This window comes from Falco cherrug, chromosome 8 (genome assembly GCF_023634085.1).
Source record: "Falco cherrug isolate bFalChe1 chromosome 8, bFalChe1.pri, whole genome shotgun sequence".
NCBI classification, from domain to species: domain Eukaryota; kingdom Metazoa; phylum Chordata; class Aves; order Falconiformes; family Falconidae; genus Falco; species Falco cherrug.
The window spans coordinates 37,841,937-37,862,983 of record NC_073704.1 but is presented as its reverse complement, the minus strand read 5'-3'; the positions used below and the strand labels follow the sequence as shown (position 1 = coordinate 37,862,983).

At 35.8% G+C, this 21,047-nt stretch overlaps 1 protein-coding gene across 1 annotated transcript in view; it reads left to right on the top strand.

Moving 5' to 3' along the window:
• Positions 1 to 21,047, top strand: part of LRP1B (LDL receptor related protein 1B) — a 470,805-nt gene that overhangs the window by 178,788 nt on the left and 270,970 nt on the right. The window contains exons 10-15 of the mRNA XM_027815297.2: positions 1,177 to 1,357; positions 4,311 to 4,530; positions 7,444 to 7,633; positions 13,402 to 13,524; positions 15,067 to 15,207; positions 19,553 to 19,678. Coding sequence (XP_027671098.2) covers positions 1,177 to 1,357; positions 4,311 to 4,530; positions 7,444 to 7,633; positions 13,402 to 13,524; positions 15,067 to 15,207; positions 19,553 to 19,678 — 981 coding nt within the window. The remainder of the gene's footprint in view (positions 1 to 1,176; positions 1,358 to 4,310; positions 4,531 to 7,443; positions 7,634 to 13,401; positions 13,525 to 15,066; positions 15,208 to 19,552; positions 19,679 to 21,047) is intronic.

Sequence of the window (21,047 nt, the reverse complement as noted above, 5' to 3'; positions counted from 1 at the left end):
TGTTGGCTGCTGGAGGGGTGCATAGAGCAGGGGCTCCGTCCTGCTTAATGAAGTACATCATGCAGAGAATGGGGAAATGCAGGTAACAAGTGCTTGTGCTGCCAGGGCCTGTTTAAAGGTGGGGAGGGGGGGCAGCAAAGTGGCGGTCACAGCTGTTAAGTCCCCTCGGCATCACCCCGGCCCACTCTCACCTGATGAGGGGTGGGAGCGCCCTGCAGCTGAGGCGCTGCCGCCTGGATCACCTGGGTGCCTGGGGCTGCCTCAATCTTTGCACCGCCACAAGGGCCGGCAGAAACTGACTGGAAATTCACCATTATTGCACCCTATGCACTTGGACTTTGAGGTCTTTCTGAAAGAAAAGGTATGATGAAAAAGTACGGAAAACCTTTTAGAGACCATATGCTGTCACTTAAGGAGTTGGGACCGTGTGGGAGAGGGCAGCACTCAGGTAATGTCACTGGGCATTGGGTAATCTTGAGGGAAAACGTGTTGCTCTGGGACTTGTTTTACAACTTCTCAAAGTGGGAAATCTCCGCACTCTGTGTAATGAACAGCGTTGACTCATTTTGGTTCTGGATGGAGCCCTACCGCTTTCAGCCTCATGAGCCCTTGGTACGTTCAGGGGTAGCGTTGCCCTTTGCCTGTCTATTGCTCGCTGTGTCTATACTCTGCACATGTACTTAGCTGTGGAGAATAACTCTTGTAGCATTCTTGCTTACGTTTTGCAAGGTCAAGGGGACAATGGAACAAATGGAAATTAAATGCCTTTTTTTGGGTATTTTTAATAAGAGTGAAACTTTGGTTTTTTGGTGAAAAACAAGATAATTTAGAGCACTAGAGCTGATACCAGAAGCTCTTCTTGGTTTGAGTGATGCTGCTATTTAGGGTTTAAATTAAGTAGGGTTTTGTTAAATAGTGATTTTTTCCTGGGCCAGCTGTGGTTAACATATGAAAGCTTGTGGCTTAATACACAACGAAGTTTTAGGACCAGTCTTTGTCTTTTCTAGGGTGTCTTCAGCAAAGACTAATTCTGACAGACGCAGCAAATACAATTCAGCTTCAAGGAAGTAATCTAGTTTAGCTATATGGGCTATATATTATCCATTGTTTATGTTCTAACATTATCCATTAGTATAAATGTATAATACTAATGTCTTATCTTCTCTCTCTCAACAGATCTTGATAATGTAGAAGGCATAGCAGTGGACTGGATTGGAAATAATCTTTATTGGACAAACGATGGCCACAGGAAAACAATTGCTGTAGCCAGACTGGAAAAAGCTGCTCAAAGTAGAAAAACTTTGTTGGAGGGTGATATGTCACACCCTAGAGGAATTGTTGTTGATCCTGTCAATGGGTATGGAGTAGATTAATTTATGTGGTTTAATGATTGTCTTCATAGTATAAATATGGGATTGAGTTTTGCTTAGGATGGGGTTTTTAGACTCCTGTAGTAGTCTGTAATTCTACAGTAGTCTGTAATATCTGTAATTTCTGTCCAGCGTTCTTGCCTGAAGCCCTTGTGTATGCCCAGACATACTGTCCAGTTAATCTGAATGTGATTCATCTTTTTCTCAAACGAATTGTCAGACCTGTATGTGTTTTTAATACTAAGTGAACTTTATGATGCTGTCCTTTATTCTTTTTAAGTCTCAATTTCTGAAGGTAGTTATAACCATATTCTTGTACACATTGGTTTAGAAAACTAAATGAGACAGGTACTTTTCATTACTTACTAGCATAATTAATTATGATAGCCTGCATAATAAAAAGAACATTGTATTAGTGTGGTGTAGTGATGGTTTACCTAAAAATTCACCGTTACATTTATTCAGGGAATTGTCACTGGAGAGTGATGTAGGCAGGTAATTCTAGTGTGGCTGGATTGATTGCCATTTTCCTAGTATTGGAATGTATGTACGCTATCAGGTTTTCACTTTTGGTTTGTCCTTTGAGGAATGGAAGTGACTATGGAAAGGCTACAATTAATAAAGGTCAGGTAGTAAGGTTGTAAAATCAGACCACAAACCATAGCCATACCTACAATTACTTTGTTAAATTTTCCAGCTCAGTAAATGCATGGCACAGGAAATAGTGTATAAAGATGTATTGTCTGAGAAGGGCTATTATATAAAACACTTTTCTAATAAAATAATGTGCCTTTCATGATTATACTTCTCATGGAAGCTTTTCCTGAGGGATAGCATTTATTATGGGATTTCAATTACATTTAAAAAATATTAGTCTTGATTTAGCCAATGTAGAAGCATTACCTGCGTATTCAGATGCAATTAAAGCGCATCAATGTAAATGTTTGGTACTGTAAGCATGTTTCGGCTTTTGATATGATAACTAGAATAAGTACAGACAAAAAGTTAATGGAGAAAAGCTCAGTAATTGCTGTTGAGCAGTCATGTAAATATTTGTAAAACATATTTTGTCTTCCAATAGAATAAATACCACACTGACCTGCATCTCTGCCCAAGCTTTAGGGCGCACGCAGGTTTTTTAGTTCTGTGATTAAACCTGGTGTTGTTTGAGTCAAACATACAATGAAGTTCGTAAGCCTCATGGATCAAAAATTGGTTGATGTTCTTAGCACATATTTACAAAGATATTAAAAGAAAATGAAACAACCTTCTGGTGGGTGACTTGGAAGAAACAGGAAAAAAAACCAAAAAAGGTGAATTTGCATAATCTGTAAACCTGTGTAACGATGGTGCAATTTTTTCTTTGTCTTTTCAGATTTCTTAGATGAGAAGCAAATTGATCAGATTATGCTTGTGCATAAAAGTGTATTTGAATAAGATTTTGGACAGCTAAAGTTGGCATCATTTACACAGATTTCACAAAAAAAACTGTTTTTCACTTCATATTTTCATTCCTTTGTAAATTCAGATTTTAAATGCCAGGACTTTATTCTTCAAGGTATAGACAGATTAAGTGGGTTAGGATCAATGTATTTCAGAAGCACAAATCTGGTGAAATTAAAGATGAGGCAGGTAAACAATAATTATGTCGTGACAATTTTAACAAGTATGATACATTTAAGAAGTGTGATGTTTTTCCTTTAGTTAATGCTTAACAATTGAAATTCTAGATCTGACTTCAAAAGTAAATGTCTACTATTGAGTGAATGTTTTCAGCATATTGATGTTACTGTGGGTCATGTGATGTGAAATGCTGTTTAGACACCATAGGTTACATACAGGTTTCTATGTGTTTCTTCCCATGAACCTGTTTTTCCTTTGGGGGTGGGGAGGTGGGGGAGGGCTGCGGGAAAGAGTACGGTGTTTCTTAGAATATTTGCTACCCTCTGTTCTGTATATGTTCAAGTTGTGTATTTTGATTTGTTTAAATCAGTCTTCACCAGCAAATTCTGTAACAAAACGTGATAATCAGATTAATTCAATAAGGGGGGGGGGGGTGTGTGTGGAGAAATATAGGGGTGTTTTCTGTAATGTCCAGTAGAGATTGGCCCAAAGAACTCATCTGAACTAAAACTTTTAGATTACTTACTACAATGCTTGTTTAAATTTTTTGAAGTAGCAAAGGTAACTACTTTTTATAGTTGTTTTGCTTATCTGCATTGCTGCACTATAAGCCATGAAACTATGCTTAAATTGCCTACTGGCTATTTTTCAAATAATGTTTATAGCTGATCTTTCTAAATGTTTTTGTGAGGGACAGAGTGCTCATAATAGTTCTTTTGAGTAATTTAGTTGCTTTCATGTGGGATCTGAAGTTCAGAGAATGCCAAGGTTATCCTGTAGCTAATAAAACAGAATGCAATTAATTCATGAATTGCAGCCGTTTTTGATTGTATAAAGCATAATAAAAAGCAGATTTGCATCATAAAGGCAAATTAGACTTGGCAAAACAAACAAAAAAACCCCAAACAAACCACCAAACAAAGATGAAAAAAAACCAAAAAAACCAACCCAACACCACAGTTAAAAGTTTGAATTTAGACAAAGTCAATAAAATTGCTGGTTTAAAAAAAAAAATAATCATAATTCCGGTATGATTAAATAAGTTTTTAATTCTTTCCCTTCCCATTAGTTAACCCATTTGGTATTTATGTAATTTATTACAATATGAGCAAAACAACAGAAGTGTCATTTCAGCAGCATCCAGTACACAGGAAAAGTAAATATAGTTGTATTAATGAAATAGCAGTGGTAAGAAATATGCAAAAGTAAAAATCACTCTGTCTTGTGGTTATACTGTTGTGAACTGCTGCTACAAGTCTACAATGTAATTCACATGATTAAAATGGTATCTGAATGTTCATTTTTATAATTTCATAGCTGGATGTATTGGACAGACTGGGAAGAAGATGAAATAGATGACAGTGTGGGAAGAATTGAGAAGGCATGGATGGATGGCTACAGTCGGCAGATTTTTGTAACATCAAAGATGCTATGGCCAAATGGGTTAACTCTGGACTATCATGCCAATGTACTATACTGGTGTGATGCCTATTATGATCACATTGAAAGAATATTTTTGAATGGAACCGACAGAAAGGTAAAAGAAAAATACTGCTGTTTTGCCAGAGGCATGCTCATTCTCTGGATTTTATTGTGTTATGTTAAAAATACTTTTCAAGCTTTTTCAAGTCTGCGTAACCCTTCAGCATGTCCAGTGTCATCTGTACTGAAACAAGCGATGTTGGCAGTCTCCTGTAGGAGCCTATAATACAGCTTAAAATTTTCATCTTTAGAAACTGACACAAAAGTTTATTATTTTTTTAAACTGTTTTTTAATCTTTTTTTTCTCATGTCACAATGAGTTATATTTTGATTGGGCCATGAAGCTGCAAAGCGCTTTTCAGTAGGAAAAAAACTTCTTTTGGTTCTGCCAGAGAAAGGCTTTTGTTTAACCTCACTGGATAAGCTGCTTTTGATGAATCTCAGTGCCCGGTTTGAGAATTTGTTGTGGTATACAGAGGGGATGTGCTCAGTAAGTGCAGTCAAAGATGGAGAGAGATTGTTCTAATTGTTACTAATTGCTATACTAGCTAGATGCAAGTCTTTCTAGAAATTCTGTTTGTGGATGCAACAAGCACAGAACTGACATCTGGAAAATGGTTAAACTTTAGACTCGAGCCTGATAGTTTGGGGAAGGTTTCCCATGTGCTTTGTAAAATTAGTACCCTGACAACTGAAACCAGTGTTAATTGAGAATGGCAGGCATTAATTCTGTGGGAGGACTTTTTCACAAAATGTACATGTCTTGTGACTTCTCATTTATGCTTCACTCATGATTCCTCTGTATAATGGCATTGACAGGACAAGACACAGATCTCTAGTGCTGAAAGTAGTAATTGTAGACACAGTCCTGTGTGGAACTAATCCTGTGCAAGCTCATATAGCTTTAATACTGCTTTTAAAATCCTTTATATTGAGTGATCTGTTGTTAAGCCTGTGCTAATGCCATAGTGTTGCTGTTTGGCATAAAGGCAAGGTTAGGATTTACATCTAGTGCTTCTACTTTTGCTCAAAATCCATTATGGTCCTGTGATGGAGCAGGGAGAGGACTAAGAGCATTGTCAGACTTTTTTTTTTTTTTTTAACTGGAGATCCTTGTCTACTACCAATGCTAGACTTCTAGAAGAGTTCTGGACAGGACAGGTCTGGGAAGGTTAAATGAAGCTGCTGTGGATTGCACATGGGTTACTGGTGAGAACTTATTTTGCTGCTCTTGCCTCCTGCTATAATAATAAGCAGCACCTGTCTTTATAGGTTATATTTTGAAGTGTGACACAGAATATTTTGGGGGGTTTATTTTAAAGTGTTTTTTTTCTAATCCTGTGATTTAAATAAAATGCATAACTACTTGAAAAAAAATATATGTAGCCAAAAATAACCAGATTCATAGAATGGTTTGGGTTGGAAGGAATCTTAAAAATCATCTAGTTCCAACTCCCTGCTGTGGTCAGGGACACCTTCCACTAGACCAGGTTGCTCCCAGCCCCATCCAGCCTGGCCTTGAACACTCCTGAGGATGGGGCATCCACAGCTTCTCTGGGCAGCCTATGCCACTGCCTCATCACCCTCACAGAAAATGCATGAAGATACTTGGTTTTGATGCTTAATCATTTGTTCTTCATTATAGGATATTTTGGTCAAAATGTAACTGAGTCAATAGCATCATTAAATTCTATCAGTATAGTGAAGATTTTAGGGTGTCCTGAAGTCCTACAAGAATTCCACCAGTAGCTGGTGGATAGCTGACTGATGGATTAATTTTGATCAAAAGCAGTTAACTGAGATGAGGTGTTTTGGACCGAAAGAATTCTAAAACCAAAGAGAGAATTTGAAGAGCAAAGGGGGACAATTGTTGTCACTCCAAAGTAGTTGTGTTTTAGTTGGCTTTATCTCCTTGTTCTCTTGGGTTTGTGTCTCTGAATAGAGGGTAGGACACCTGATGAACTGTGTCCTTTCTGGAGGTGAGCTAGAAATAAGCTGTTGGACATTAGTTCAAGCCAGGACCCCAGCCAGCAGAGGAAGACTGGAACTCAGTCATGCCAAATGGCAGGTGCAATGATGAGGTAAAAAGGCAGGGCTCCCAAAAGTAGATCATTTACTGTTCTGCAGTTCTGTGTCTTTTTAAAGTAAATCATTCTGATTACAGTAATTTACTTGGTGGTAAGTTTAGAGTCTGAAGTTTTGTTTTTGTTCTATAGGAATTAAAAATATTTTTAAACTGCTCGTAATCAGACAGCTCTTGTGTTGTGGTAGTTGCAGTTCTTGTGAAGGATTCCTGAGACTTGAGTTACAGTTAATGACATTGTTTTAGAACATTTCTATGGCCAATAAAATAAAGACAAGATTTGGGGTGTAATTTGTATTTTTATATATGAGTTAATAAACCAGAAGCAGAAGGTACATGGAAGAAAGTTTGTCTTATTTTGGGTATGAGCTCTGGCAATTTTTTTCATTGTTTACGTTCCCCCCTCCCCCTCCCCAAGTTATCATGACCCAAACTAGAGATGGAGTTCACAGAAATAAATAAGCAGTTTCTGTACTTCACCTTTCAACAACAAAAAAAACCAAAACAACTTGTACAAACTTCTTTGCTTTAAAAGAAGCAGATATCTGATATATTTCACAGATACTGAGTTGTATGAAGAACCATGCTTCCTTGCTAGGGAAGATGGTAGATATTAACTGAATATAATGATTGCATGGTTACCTATATTCCTCTGTTATCTGACAGGGGACAGTTAATGTATATGAAGTTTTGAAGTTAGATATTGATACTGGTGCATAGAACAGCTTTACAGTTTTTATGTGATTTTATTCCATTAAGTTGTTATGTTTGGGCACAGTACTTCAGTTTTCTTATTTCCTATTTATGTTCTCAGCAGAGTATGCTATGAAAAAATAATAATTATTTTAACCTTGCTAATGCTCACCTACCACTAATTAATTGCAGGTAGTCTACAATGGAAGAGATTTGAATCATCCTTTTGGATTATCACATCATGGAAATTATATTTACTGGACAGATTATATGAATGGGTCAATTTTCCAGTTGGACCTGGTTACAAGGAATGTGACACTTTTAAGAAGTGAGAGACCACCTTTGTTTGGGCTCCAAATTTATGATCCACGTAAACAGCAAGGTATTTATAACATACAGTTTCTCCCAAGGTCTGCTATAAAAGGATTTTTTTTCTCTTACAGTCTTCTAGTATTGTGACATGACTAGATGGACAATAACAGAAAAAAGAATCTGACTTGTGGCATGTTTCCAATGTTTCAGTCTATTGATGTTGAAATTGATCATCTCATACTTACTAAAAAGTGAAACATAATATTATACTTGTCTGAATTTCTTCTGTGTATTTACACTGCCATTATTGCCATTTTTCTTGTGTACCAAAGACATTGTGAAAGTATAGAATGGAACAGATAACATATACGTGTTTTTTCATAGACATAAAATAAAATATTGTATTTACTTTTTGTTAAATAAGATCCTAGATCCTGTCTGTCTTGTCCTTTTTGTAATTTTCTCCCCATCTTGGTCTACATCAATTACATATTATTTAATCCCCTGAAAGTACGTGGTACTGTTATACAGAAGAAATCTTTGAAATCAATTTACTGTAGACAGTGATCAGATGAGTTGTTGAATATTTGCTGTCTGTAATAAAAACAAATTTCAGATTAATGTCTGGTTAATGCCTGCTGCCAAACATAAAACAGAGCATCAGGAATTAGTATAAATAAAGTACTGTTTAAAAGATGACTGTATTAACTATTGATGTCTATATCTCTATATATCATCATTTTTGACATGTAGAATGGTTCCAGTTCAACAGTTCCTATAGACAATCAGAGACACTAAGGTGTTGGCAGTCCTGCTACATTTGATCATGTACATGAACGAGAAAAGTAATAAAATGTAAATACCACCATTTATCTGAATGCTACTTAGTATACAATGTTAAAATAGTGATATTATTTTTTTTTTAAATTACTTATTTTTATTTTAACGTTTACAGGACCTATTTAGAATGCTTTGTCCCCGTGCATAAAGCCCAAATTTATTTTCACATATCATCACCTTCAGATCTTGATGTGGGTACAGTGCCTTGTTCATGTCTATTCTTAGCACTTGGACGATCTGTCTCTGTTGTTTTTAGTTAATGAATGGTTTAGACACAACTGATAAAACTAGTACAGAGTGGATAGAATCAAAACATTAGGAAAAATATTTAGCGCTTATAGATGCAGAGACAACATTTAACCTTTGTATTTCCTATTGTCATATATCTACATGCTGAGTGTGTGTATATATTTCAGGTGTGTATACAAAAATGACACAAATATATGTGAAATTACAATGTAGTGATTATTTTCCTTATATATATTGGCTAAATATTTTGCATAGGCTTATTTCAGAGGTTTGAGTAATAAATATTAATTTATTTTTATTTTTTTTTGTTCTGTCTACTCTTATCTTTTTTTGTTTCCATTCAGCACAAAAAAAAATGGTGATTTACAAAGGGAAGAAACAGTTAATTCTCAAAATTATGCAAAAGTATAAAACTCAAAGTGCATATGTGCACCAGCAAAATACTTGGCATGTAGTATCTACATGTATGGGGTTTAATTTTATATTTCATTTTAATATTTACTGTATATGAAGACTTATATATGTAGTTAATACTGTTTGGAGAAGACAAAGACTTTTTCTCTATCTAAAAGTATATCTTCTAGTTTGTAAAAATACTACTTTTTTTACAATGTCTCACTTAACTGTCTGAGGCCCTACTGAAAAGCTTAGTGATTTTCTTTACAACAGGTTATTATTCAGCAGGAAAGGAAGACTTCATATTATTTTTATAAGTCCAGCTAGGCTTTCTTAGGGAAAGTCACTGAGATTAGTACTTCATTATGGAGTGCTGAGGTTCAGACAGCCAACTTGTTATTGGTTTTATGAGCATGGAGGCAATGCTAAAGGTTTCTCCTTTCTGATGTTGTAACATCTAGATTTTCTGTACCTAAAGCAAACTGTAGTATGTGTAGTACTGTGCTATGTCAAGGTCATTGTAGCAGTGCATCTCGTATCACAGATGCTTTTCAGGGACTCTCTCTTGCTTCCAAAATCATGTAAAAAAATGGTGTGTTTGGGATGGTTGTCTGTTGTTGTTGGGTTTGGGTGTTTTGGGGGTTTTTCTAAGGTAAAATCTCCCACCAAATCTACCCTCAAGTTGGCCATATTTCAGGATACTTTGAACTGTGCCTGCTAAGGGAGGATGTGGTGATTGCTTTAAATAGTTGGTACTTCTGCTGCTTTATCAGGTACTCAGAAAGTTTCTTTGGTTTTAGACATAAGGGAAATTTTAAAAAGAATGCAGTTGCTATTAGCTTCCAAATAAGCTGACAACAGAGGTAAAAGACTGAAGCATTACCTTCTTTCGAGATTTTTAGCTGAATGAGCTTAAATGTTGAGATGGAGTATTTGGCTCATTAATGTATTCTTTTTTTGAAATTGTAATTGGAATTTTGTAAGCTAGCTGCCTCCTTTAGGATCTTCCCCTTTAGGATCTTCCCTTTTTGTCATGCTTAGTGAGGCTGATCTTGCATTGTTCCCAAAGGAGCATAAGCATTTATTTTACATAAAGTGAAGTGTGGTTTTTGTTTTTGTTATTTTTATGTTTCTTCTAAAAGATCAAAATCAAGACTGAATCATATGTTACAGAGAAGACCATAGTAGTTAATTTTATGGTATATTCTATAGCTTATGTGGATGTATTTGGAAACATGTGGCTCTGGATATTTTGAGGTTACTGTTTTGATGATGCTGTTACTGTAACTGTCTACACAAACAGAAACCACGTCAATTAATTTTGGCATAGTTGAACTGAGACTGGCATTTCTATTAGGAGTTCTTTACAGGATAGTTGGCTGTGCCTATCCTGCGTTGCTTTGTGCTATGGGTAGCGACATCAGGCTTTGTTTCGGTATGTCCTTAAGAGATGTGTTTCACTGTCTTTGTATCTCATGAGGCATGATCTTCTTGTAGAGGATCTTGGTTTTTTCTTGCTTTCAGAGACTAGAATTCATCTTATTTTCTGAGGCTTAGTCTTTGGGTCTCTACGTGTCAGGAATACTTTAAAAAATGGGAAGATGGCAGGAAGCATAGTAATCATAGGAGCTGGAATTACAGGCAGTGTATGAACCTGCCAAGGCCTGCTGGTATTTCCACTGCTATGAGAGAGGGCGTTGCTATTCATATGTAAGTAATTCTTGTGCAAGTCCATTTACAGCAGTTAAAATAACCTCTTTTGAAATCAGCTGGTATTTTAACTTTTCAGGTTGCAAAGAAGAGCTGTTTGAGCCCCAGACTGCTGCTCTTTCTGTCAGTAGTAGTACTTTAGGTTAGATTTATGGGAAGGTACAAACATATATTAATATTCATGAAAACCTAGAAGTACAGTGATTGCTAAGCAGCAATTAATGCTTCGTTGTATCCTTTAAATTAGAAGATTAAACAAATGGATACGGTTGTCAATTTTTTTCTGAGAATGGTGACTGAGATGCAAGTTATGTTTTAGCTCTGGCCTAATTTTTTAGCAACTTAAAATGGATCCAGCCTAATTGAATCATATGCAAGTGGCAGGGCAGCAGCTGTTTTAAAAGCTGGCAAAATATAAAAGATATGATGATAGCTTTGCAAGTAACTTTACAATTTTGGGAATATTTTAAGAGCACCCATATAAATATATATTTCAAAGAGCAGTCAAGGAAATTTAATTTCATCAGTACTTGGTAGCTAAATAGGTTCTGTAGCTTACTCAATAAAGAGACTTAACCTGTCTGTTGTACAGCATTTCAGGAGACATTTTAGCCTGGGAGTCTCTACAGGAAGACTGATGGGACTGAAGGTCTCATTGCACCTTCAAGGTGAAGTCTTCCTTAAAGCTCATTTTGTAGACTTTTTTGTCTAGTATCTTGTTGCTTTAACTTTTGGTACTTGTATTTTGCTTGTCATCATCCTGTCTTTTATCACTTACTTAGCAAGTAACCTAGTGTGCTGTAGTTTGTCATCCTAATTATGAGGTTAAGTAGGAACTTTTAATCTTCAAGGTGGAGCAGCTGACTTTGATCTGGTGTTTTAATTTTGATGTTATTTATTTTAAGCTTGCATTGGACTTCAGAATCATTGTGGGTTTTCAAAGTATTTTCTATAATAGCTTTAAATACTCTTTTACTCTATAGCATTCTTTCTTAGTGATCTGACAAACTCATGTATATTCTTTAATTAAATCACTGCAGTTTTCATTGACTTGTGCTGTATAATTCTGGATTTACTTTTGAGGATTATATTTTTGTTTGTTTCGGTAGCTTGTGGTATCTTCTTAAATCATTGTGTTAGACATTCTTTGATTTGTGTAATGGATGGACTTGTAAAGATGTAGAGTTTCAAGGCTACTTTTTCTGAGGTGTTGCACCTGAGGTTTTCCAAGATTGAGATGCAAATATATCCCTTAATTTTTTTGATGTTTTGTTAATAATATATTTGCATTTTGGTGAGCGTAGCCATAATAAAGTAGTCCATTTTTTTACAATCATAGTCTAAAACATGAAATCAAGATCCAATTAAGTCTTTAAAGTGCCTAATCTTAAATTGGAGCTACTATATCTATAAATTGTGGTCCGTCTCTCACTTCATAATACTTAAGAGTTTTCCTTATTTAAATGACTGTGTTCTTGCCGTCTCTCTCACACCTTCCCCAATACAAGTATCACTAGCGGCTTGGCATAGCATTATGTATTAATTATTTTACACAAATTTATCTGAAATTTCATTGGGGTTTTAATGGACTGTAGACACATTTACTTCTAAGAAATTATTTATGGTGGGTCAGAAGAAAGCCTAGGAATAGATTATTGTGAAATGCTCGAGGTCTGTATTGTAAGACATGTGGTGAGGGGCATCTTAATGTTTGACAAATTTCAAAATCTTAGATAATTTGAAAATGTTTCCCTGCATGTGCAGATATGGCACTGACAGGACAGTTTAATATGTGTGTTTGCAGCTACCTCTATGAGGAATGAATATTATATTTTCTGTCAAGTAGTAGTGTTTTGAGAAGAGGGAATTTTGTGGAGTCTGTTTTAATCAGGAAGTTGATGAATGTTTTGTACACCTAAAAAGAAGGACCAGAGGAGGGAAGACCTGCTTTTTACTAGGATGGGAAGATGGAAAAAGGGAGTTCTAATTCAAAAAGGGAGTTCTAATTCAAAGTTTTGGCAGACATGAAATTTTACAGCTTGCCTTATCATAGTTATCACCAACACCTGGAATTAACAAAACTTTGATCATGAAAAGTTGAATGTCTTCAGCAGTGCATATCTAAGCAATTAGGTCATGACCAAGCATGCAATTTTCTGTTACAGAAATCATTACGCTTATTTCAGCGGGCTTTGGTTTTAAGTCTGCTTGCCTGAAGAACGAGGTATAGTAAGGGTGCAGCAGTCCTTGATCAATGATTAAAACACCTGGCAGCTGTCAGTATCTTCATATGAATAGCATACAGCTTTTGGGAAGAAATGATAACACAGAAAAAGAAGACAGAGAAATAGCAGGTGTATTCAGAAAAGAGCAGTGGAACATCCACCTTGTATTCTGTCAGCCATAGATTTCATTGTACTTCTATTTCCTTTTTTTTTCTTCTTTCTCTCAGTCTGCATTTGCAGTCACATTGTTTTAACATGTGCAGATGCCAATATACTTCATAAAATCCATTTACTGAAAATAATTGTAAATAATCTTTATGTGCTTACATTCTAAAAAAACCACAACCTTCTAGTTCCAGCAAGGCTGTTAGTTTTAAAGTTGTTTTTCTTTTGTTTTGTTTTTATTTTATTTTCACAGGTGATAATGCATGTCGTGTTAATAATGGAGGCTGCAGCACTCTTTGTTTAGCAATTCCTGGAGGCAGAGTTTGTGCCTGTGCTGATAATCAGCTTTTGGAGGAAAACAGTACAACCTGCATGAGTAAGATCTTTTTGAAGACTATCTAAGTTGGTAATACTGTTAAGGAATAAAGTCAAATCTGAAAATAAAACAAGAAAGTATGTCTAATTGAAAACAGTTTATTAAATATTTTTTTTCAAAGACAAAATTTTAAAGACACAATATTTGAGAGTAAAATGCATTGGAAAATATTTCAGAATATCTGATATGATAAAACACAAATATTTCAGAATGTTAAAGTATATTAGAAATTAATCTATAGAATTATTCTATTAGATCTATATAAACTGGTTTCAAATTATTATATGGACTAAGTATTTTAAATTAGATGTGACATAGAAAATATTCATGCTGAAACTGTTCATAAAACATATCAAGCAGATATATTTGTATAAAATAGATCCTGAAACAGACTACTTAAACTTCACTTTCTTTTTTTGTATCTTCCTTGGATGTCTTCATTGAAATTCAGATTTTTAAAAATTATGTTGTTAATGAAGAGTGGGGTTTTCAATAAAAATAATTTATCAAATATTGCAGGTAATTTTAGTAAAGTTTAGACCTGATATTTGGAACTTACTCAAAATTCTTTTTTTTTTAAAAAAAAAAATCTTATTGATTTATTTCTTGAAATGTAGTGTGTAAAACTTTACACAGGTCTCCAGCAATAAGCCTAGTAGGGATGAGTAAATCATAAGGATTATTTCATAACATGATGAACATTACTGAGCTTGCAATTACCTTGCAATTGACCCAAATGCATGGCTAGCAGAGCCATCACTGTTGCTAAAGAAAACTGTTTTTCTTTTTAGCAGAAAATACTGGAAGGTGGACTTCTCACTGGTAAGATGGAATATAAGCATTAGGAGGAGAGATTAGCCACTTTCAGATCTCAATGAAGCAGGTTTCCTGCTTTTTCCTGAACACACTTCATTGCCAAGCTCTTTCCAAGGAATTTGGTGTTCCTTATAGGGTCATGGAGTGATGCGTGGAATTTACATATTAAGCATTCTAAACCCGATGTTGAGAAATGTATCTGTCTGGATTTATCAATAAGCCTGTAGCTTGCTACTTAATTCTACTGGAGCAGAATTTTATCCTTTCTTCTTTTCTAAGTCTGTACCAGTGCATAATGCAGGTGTTTGACTTGTTGCTTGGATACAAGAATCAGTTTTTCACTAATCATTTTCTAGCCTTTTAATGTGCACCAGAATTTGGCCTGTGTCTGTAAGAATATTTTCTTTTCACTGCTGATGAGGCATTGCAATATTCTTAACTGATATTTTTACACTATCATCTAAGCACCAATTTAAAAACCGGTTTGAATGCCATTCTGTTCTGAGTTCTTCCATTTATTAAAAATATATTACCTCAACCATACACTCAGATATGCATGCTGCTACAGGCTTCAGGTGGAATTACCTCAAATACGCAAAGTTTATTAAAATTTTTTGAAAAGTGATAAGAAGAATGTATATCTATTTATGTAGAGATATTTGTATTTGATTCTGTATGTATATCAAGCTGATTAAATAGGTGAGCTTCTTGGATATTTTTTCCTAGTTAAACATGGAGAAGTGCTACCACAGTTGTGCAAAGCTGAACAGTTTCAGTGTAACAATAAACGCTGTATCCAGGATCGCTGGCGCTGTGATGGGGATGATGACTGTCTGGATGGCAGTGATGAGCATTCTGAAATTTGCTGTATGTATGCTTTTACATTTTAACTCACAATTCATACTTCATTTTAAAAATTGGAAAAAGAGTAATGTCAGCCTGAAAACTTTGAAACAAAAGTGCTAATCCATAAATCATTCATGTAAACCTTTCATTTTCTGTGTTTCCTGCATGTAGTAATAGTAGTTCTTTCAAATGACATTCATACAGTAGAAACGTAGCCATCTTTTGGTTTTGACATTGTCATTTCTGATTCCGTAAGTATTAGAGTTTTTTGCTTTGTTTCCAGCTATTGCACTTCTTTACATGGGTCACAGGATAACTGGGGGGGGGGGGGGGGGGGGGGGGGCGGCGGCGGCAGGGTCCTCAAAATATCTGTAGTCCAACCTTCACAAACCAGGGCTTGCCTCACCTCAACCTCTAGGAAAGTGATAGAGCAATTAGTCCTGGAAACCATTTTCAAAGACATGAAAGAAAGACAGTGATTGGAAGGAGTCAGCATTGGTTTATGAAGGGGAAGTCATGCTCAGCCAACCTCATAGCCTTCCGCAATAATGTGATTAGCTTGATGGATGAAGGAAAAACAGCGGATATTGTTTACCTCAACTTTAGTAAGGCCATAACATCATCATAAACAGGCTGAAAAAGGATGGGTTAGGTATGTGAACAGTGAGATGGATTGGAAACTGAATGACCAGGCCTTGGGGCTTATGATCAGTGGCAAAATATCCAGCTGGAGTTAAGTTACTAGTAGTTGATGCTGGAATCAATAACCTCTTCATTAATGACAGGTGCATGGGTACTCTGCAAGTTTGCAGGTGATTCAAAGCTGAGAAGAGTGGCTCATTCAACAGATGACTGTGCTGTCATTCAGAGGAACCTTGACAGGCTGGAGAATTGGACAGAGAGGTATATGGTGAAAATCAGGGTAATAAGGAGAAATGCATCCAGGGAGGAATAATTACAGTATATGGCTGGGGACGATTTGGCTAGCAAGCAGCTTTGCAGACAAGGACCTTGGGGTCCTGGTGGGCAACAAGCTGACCATTAGCCAGCAATACATCTCACGACAAAGAGAAGACCAGGAGCATCCTGGCCTGCTTTAGGAAGAGCATCACCATCAGGTTGAGAGAAGTGATCCTTCCCCTCTACTCAGCCCCTATGTGGTCACATCTGGAGGGCTGTGTCTAGTTCTGACCTCCCCAGTATGAGATAAGGCCTTACTGGAGCAAGACCTGGAAAAGACCGCTGAGATGATTAAAGGAGCTGGCACATCTGTTCCAGAGAACTGGAATTGTTCAGTCTGGCAGGAAGGGAAGGGTCAGGGAGGATCTTAACTGATGTTTATAAATACTTATTGTGAGGGAATAAAGAGCAGGGAGCCAGGCTCTCCTTAGTAGTGCCCACTAGCAGGACAGGAGGTAATGGACACGAACTGAAAAGCACAAGATTTTATTTGAACTCAAGAAAACACTTTTTCTTGAGCATAGTCAAACACTGGAATAGGTCACTGAGAGATGTAGTGGAGTTTCTGTCTATAGAGATACTCACAACTTGTATGGACGTAGGCCTGGGAAACCTACTCTACGTGGCCCAGCTGGTATCAACAGCTCTCTTCCAACCATAAACATTTCTGTGATTCTGAATGTATTTCTTAAAAAAATACAACAAGCAAACAAACAAACAAAAAAACCCCCACACCATAAAAACACCATGAAAAACCCCAAACCAAAATCAACAACAATAAAAACATGCTTCCCTTCGAGTTTAAAATTATATGTACTTTAAAAATACAGTTTTACTAGAGCTGTATTTTTTTTGCTGTAGAACAACTCCTGCTGTTTAAATGAAAAATAGTAGAAAACATATCAATTATGTATCTGTGTCATTCCTGGAAGATACTTAGGTAGCCTGCTATAAAATTAGAGTTGCAGCAGTGAAAATTTCTTTCCTTACTCAGTTTGTTGCAATGCTTCCTATTCTGATCACTTCTGTAAACCAGATCTCCTTTACTGAAAGTACATTTTTATTTTTCCCTATCAATCATAGGAATGAAGAACTGATGCACTCTTCTACTATGCAGCATTGTTCTGTGTGTCTGAAAACTTGTATCATAGTCTCCCTTATCTCTTAGAGACAACTCTAATCTGTTCTCTTTTTTTGTCTTTTTTTTTTTTTTTTTCAGTAGATTATTGGGTTTTTTTCTAGACTTCATTGCTCCTCTCTGAACTTTGCCAAGTACTCCTAGGGGTTGGATGTATGTTCTTCTGCTGAGTCTTTTGTGAATTTCATTAGGTTGAGAGACCGAGCACTGGAACAGGCTGCCCAGAGAGGCTTGTGGGGTCTCCTTCTCTGGAGATACTCAGAACCCACCTGGACACAATCCTGTGCAGCCTGCTCCAGGAGAACCTGCTCTAGCAGGGTGTTGGACTAGATGATCGCCAGAGGTCCCTTCCAACCCCAACCATTCTGTGATTCTGTGAGAAAAATGTGTTTGTGAGGGCTGATAGTCCTGTTCATACATCTTTGGGAAAATTTGGCCTGCTTCACATTGGCCTCATGTTGCTGATAACATACTGAGCATGTGATCCTTTGTAATAGCTAGGTCTTTTTCAAAGTGGCTGTTGTGGAGCCATTTTGGCTTTTTTTCATGCAGTTATGTATTTTGATAGCTCCATGTAGTAGGCATTACTAATATCAGTCCTAATTCTTTTCAAAACATTTGTCCAGTTCGGAATTGTAGTGCTGACTAACATTTTGTTGTATTACCAGGGGTTTTTACGCTTAAATACAGAGTTCAACTAGTAAAGACAGAGAGAAGAGAAATCTTTGGGCAGAGTTGACTTGATTCTCATTTGAATAAGTGTAATAGAGACCAATTAATTGATCGAAGCTTGTGATTTTCAGAGGATTTAAACAGATATAAACGAAATCATCATCTGGTCCCAATTCTGTACGCGATATATAGTTTAGGCAGCCAGTATGATAACATTAATCTCTTTTCAGCAATTGCTATAGTAACTTCAGTAGTTCTTTTTTAGTCTGAAGTATTTGCAATTATGAGTAGAATACATACATGTTAATAAATATACGTGATTACAAGCCTAACAATAAGGTTAATAATATTTAAAACAATATTTTTCTACTATTAAAGTCAGATTAAAAAAAAAGATTCTTCAGGTTTTAATTTTATTTCACGAATGATTTTTGTTCTCTAGTCACATTGCAAACCAGGTTGCAGGTGTTATGAGTCTTGGAATACCTTTCTACTCAGATTATTAATGAATCTTTGCTTCTAGTGTTCTTTCACCCTCCAAAGAAAACACTCATGAAGAGTTCATGTGCTATTGATATCACAATCCCTCTGTGTCATTTTGAATAGGAAGAATAGGTAGAAAGGTCAAAGATGAAAGCTACTGAAATGTCAAGGATAAGCCTGCAAGACATGGTTTCATTTTAAAGATTGTTTATTTCCTGATATATGTTAAACTTTAAAAAAGAGACTGTGGATGGCTGGAGTAGGTGGTAAATAGCTTGAGATTATTTTTAACCCAGCATTTGCAACTGTGTATGATTTACTGCTCTTGTGTAGATCAAGATAAGCAAGATCTTCTAATAATAGATCTTGTTATCATAAAAGAAGTGGAACATACATACTTACTACAGCTGCAAAAGCAGACCAGTAGTATTTACATATTTTTGTGCATTCAGTCTTCATCATCTCCATGATATTTGGTAGCTAGCAAAAACATGTTTGTGAGATAACCTGTTTGCTCTTGAATACCAGATTTTTTGTCAGTTTTACACTGTCTTGCATATTTCACTGTTTGACACCTACAATTTCATGGTAACTAAACAGCAGATCAGTATGTGGCCATTGACAGTAATGTGGATCATTTTAGAAGCATTTTATAACCTGCTCAAATCTCTGCTTGCTGTGGTATAATATTTTGGATATGCACTTTACAACTTGCATCGTTTCCCTTTGGTGTTTTCCTCTGTTTATGTGCACTTCAGTTTGCAAACTTCATCATATTGATAAAATGGGATGGAGGACATTTTTCTTTAAGGAAACATTGTAAAATGCTGCTACCTTTTATTATTTAGTAGCTAATAGAGGAGGATCTCCATATTGACACTAGTCTAGTAGGAGAATTTTTACTATGTATTGTTTAATTTCTCATCGCAGTACTGCAATGTTTTTTAATTGACTGGTTCCCTGAACAATCTTTATATCAGGGAAATTATATGTACAAGAAAACCATACTGACTGCATCACCAGGGAAAATGTTTAATGTATTATTTTTAGCTGGGTTTCTCTGATTATTTTCTTAAGAAAACAACTTTTTTTTTTTTTTTTTTCTCTCCCCAGTCAACCATAGTTGTCCTGATGATCAGTTTAAGTGCCAAAATAATCGCTGTATTCCCAAAAGGTGGCTTTGTGATGGAGCTAATGATTGTGGTAATAATGAAGATGAATCAAATAAAACCTGTGCAGGTAAAAATTTTACTTGGTTTTGCTTACAAGTTCTTTCACTCCCATTCCATCAACAGTTCAAGACTGCTCTGAACTGGTTTGCTACCAGTAATTTGATTATTGACATTTAAAATTATTTCAGATTTTTATTCCGCTAAGGCTAGAATACAAATTATATTTTACTTAATCCTTATGCTTGACTGTGCATTGCAGAGTAATTCAGCACTTAATCTATCCATATGGGTTGACTGTCAAAGCACTGCTTAGGTACAAACTTGTCCCTGCTAAATCTTTTGGCAGCTAGAATTTTGTTTGTTAACATGCTGTGATGAGTGCCATGTCACTAGTAAATTATATTTTATGCTGGCAAAAGCATAATTAGTTATTCAGTTTTCCCCTTGGTACCTTGAAATTGTTTTCATTTGTAAGTTATTAACTGTGTAGTGGACTTTTAAAGAAAAACCAAGATGAAGATTGTTTACAGATTCTAGTGACATAAATCATGGAGTTCCAAATGTGTCCGTTGCTTATATGGAAGTGGTTTAGTGAGTGTTGGTAGAGTACACAAAACAGTCATTAAGTATCTGAAATACAAAATATCAGGCATCAATCAGCTGATGACTATTTAAAACTGAAATGCAGTGGTAGACAGCTTATAGTGTTTATTAAAATATTCCCCAAACTCTTTTTTCCTTTACTTAATTTTGTTACATATATAGTAAGTGGTTCTGATTTTTACTTGTGTGATTTGGCTAAAAGCATTTTAGCACAGATGCAGACCTGTGGTGTCCATATCACCTGTGCCATATTGTTGTGGATTGTAATACATCTTGATATGCTTTGATATGTGACTGTTTGCTTGTAGGGTAAAAGTCTGATTTGAAGACCTTGTTTTTCATCCTTATGTTAGTTAGCTGTGGGTTGAGTTTTGTATTCTTGTTTTTCCTCTTCTGCCTTCAGTGGCAAACACTGTTTCTGTTTTAGAAAATACTTATTTGAAATATTTAAAACTTATATTCTTTTATTGCATTTTGGTATTTTCTATGAAGAAAGAGGAAGATGGTAATTGAGAATACCAAATGCAGAAATACTTTTGATTTTGGGGGTTTCTGATGTATCAGCAATTTTGTTTAAAAGTGTGGAATCACATATAGATGAATTCTAAAAGCTTAAATTTGGAATCCAAATCTGTGTCACTATCACTGGCATTGAAGTTCTGGCTTCACATTTTGAATAAGCAAAACTGTAAGTAATGGCAGTTTTATGTGGTAGATTTTTATTGAAGTTTTAGTGCTCATCAGCTTTCAAAGTAATGTATATAGTTACACAGCATGATTTTTTTTTTATAGTGATCTTTATTTCTTCAGAAGACAGACATACATAATTTCCT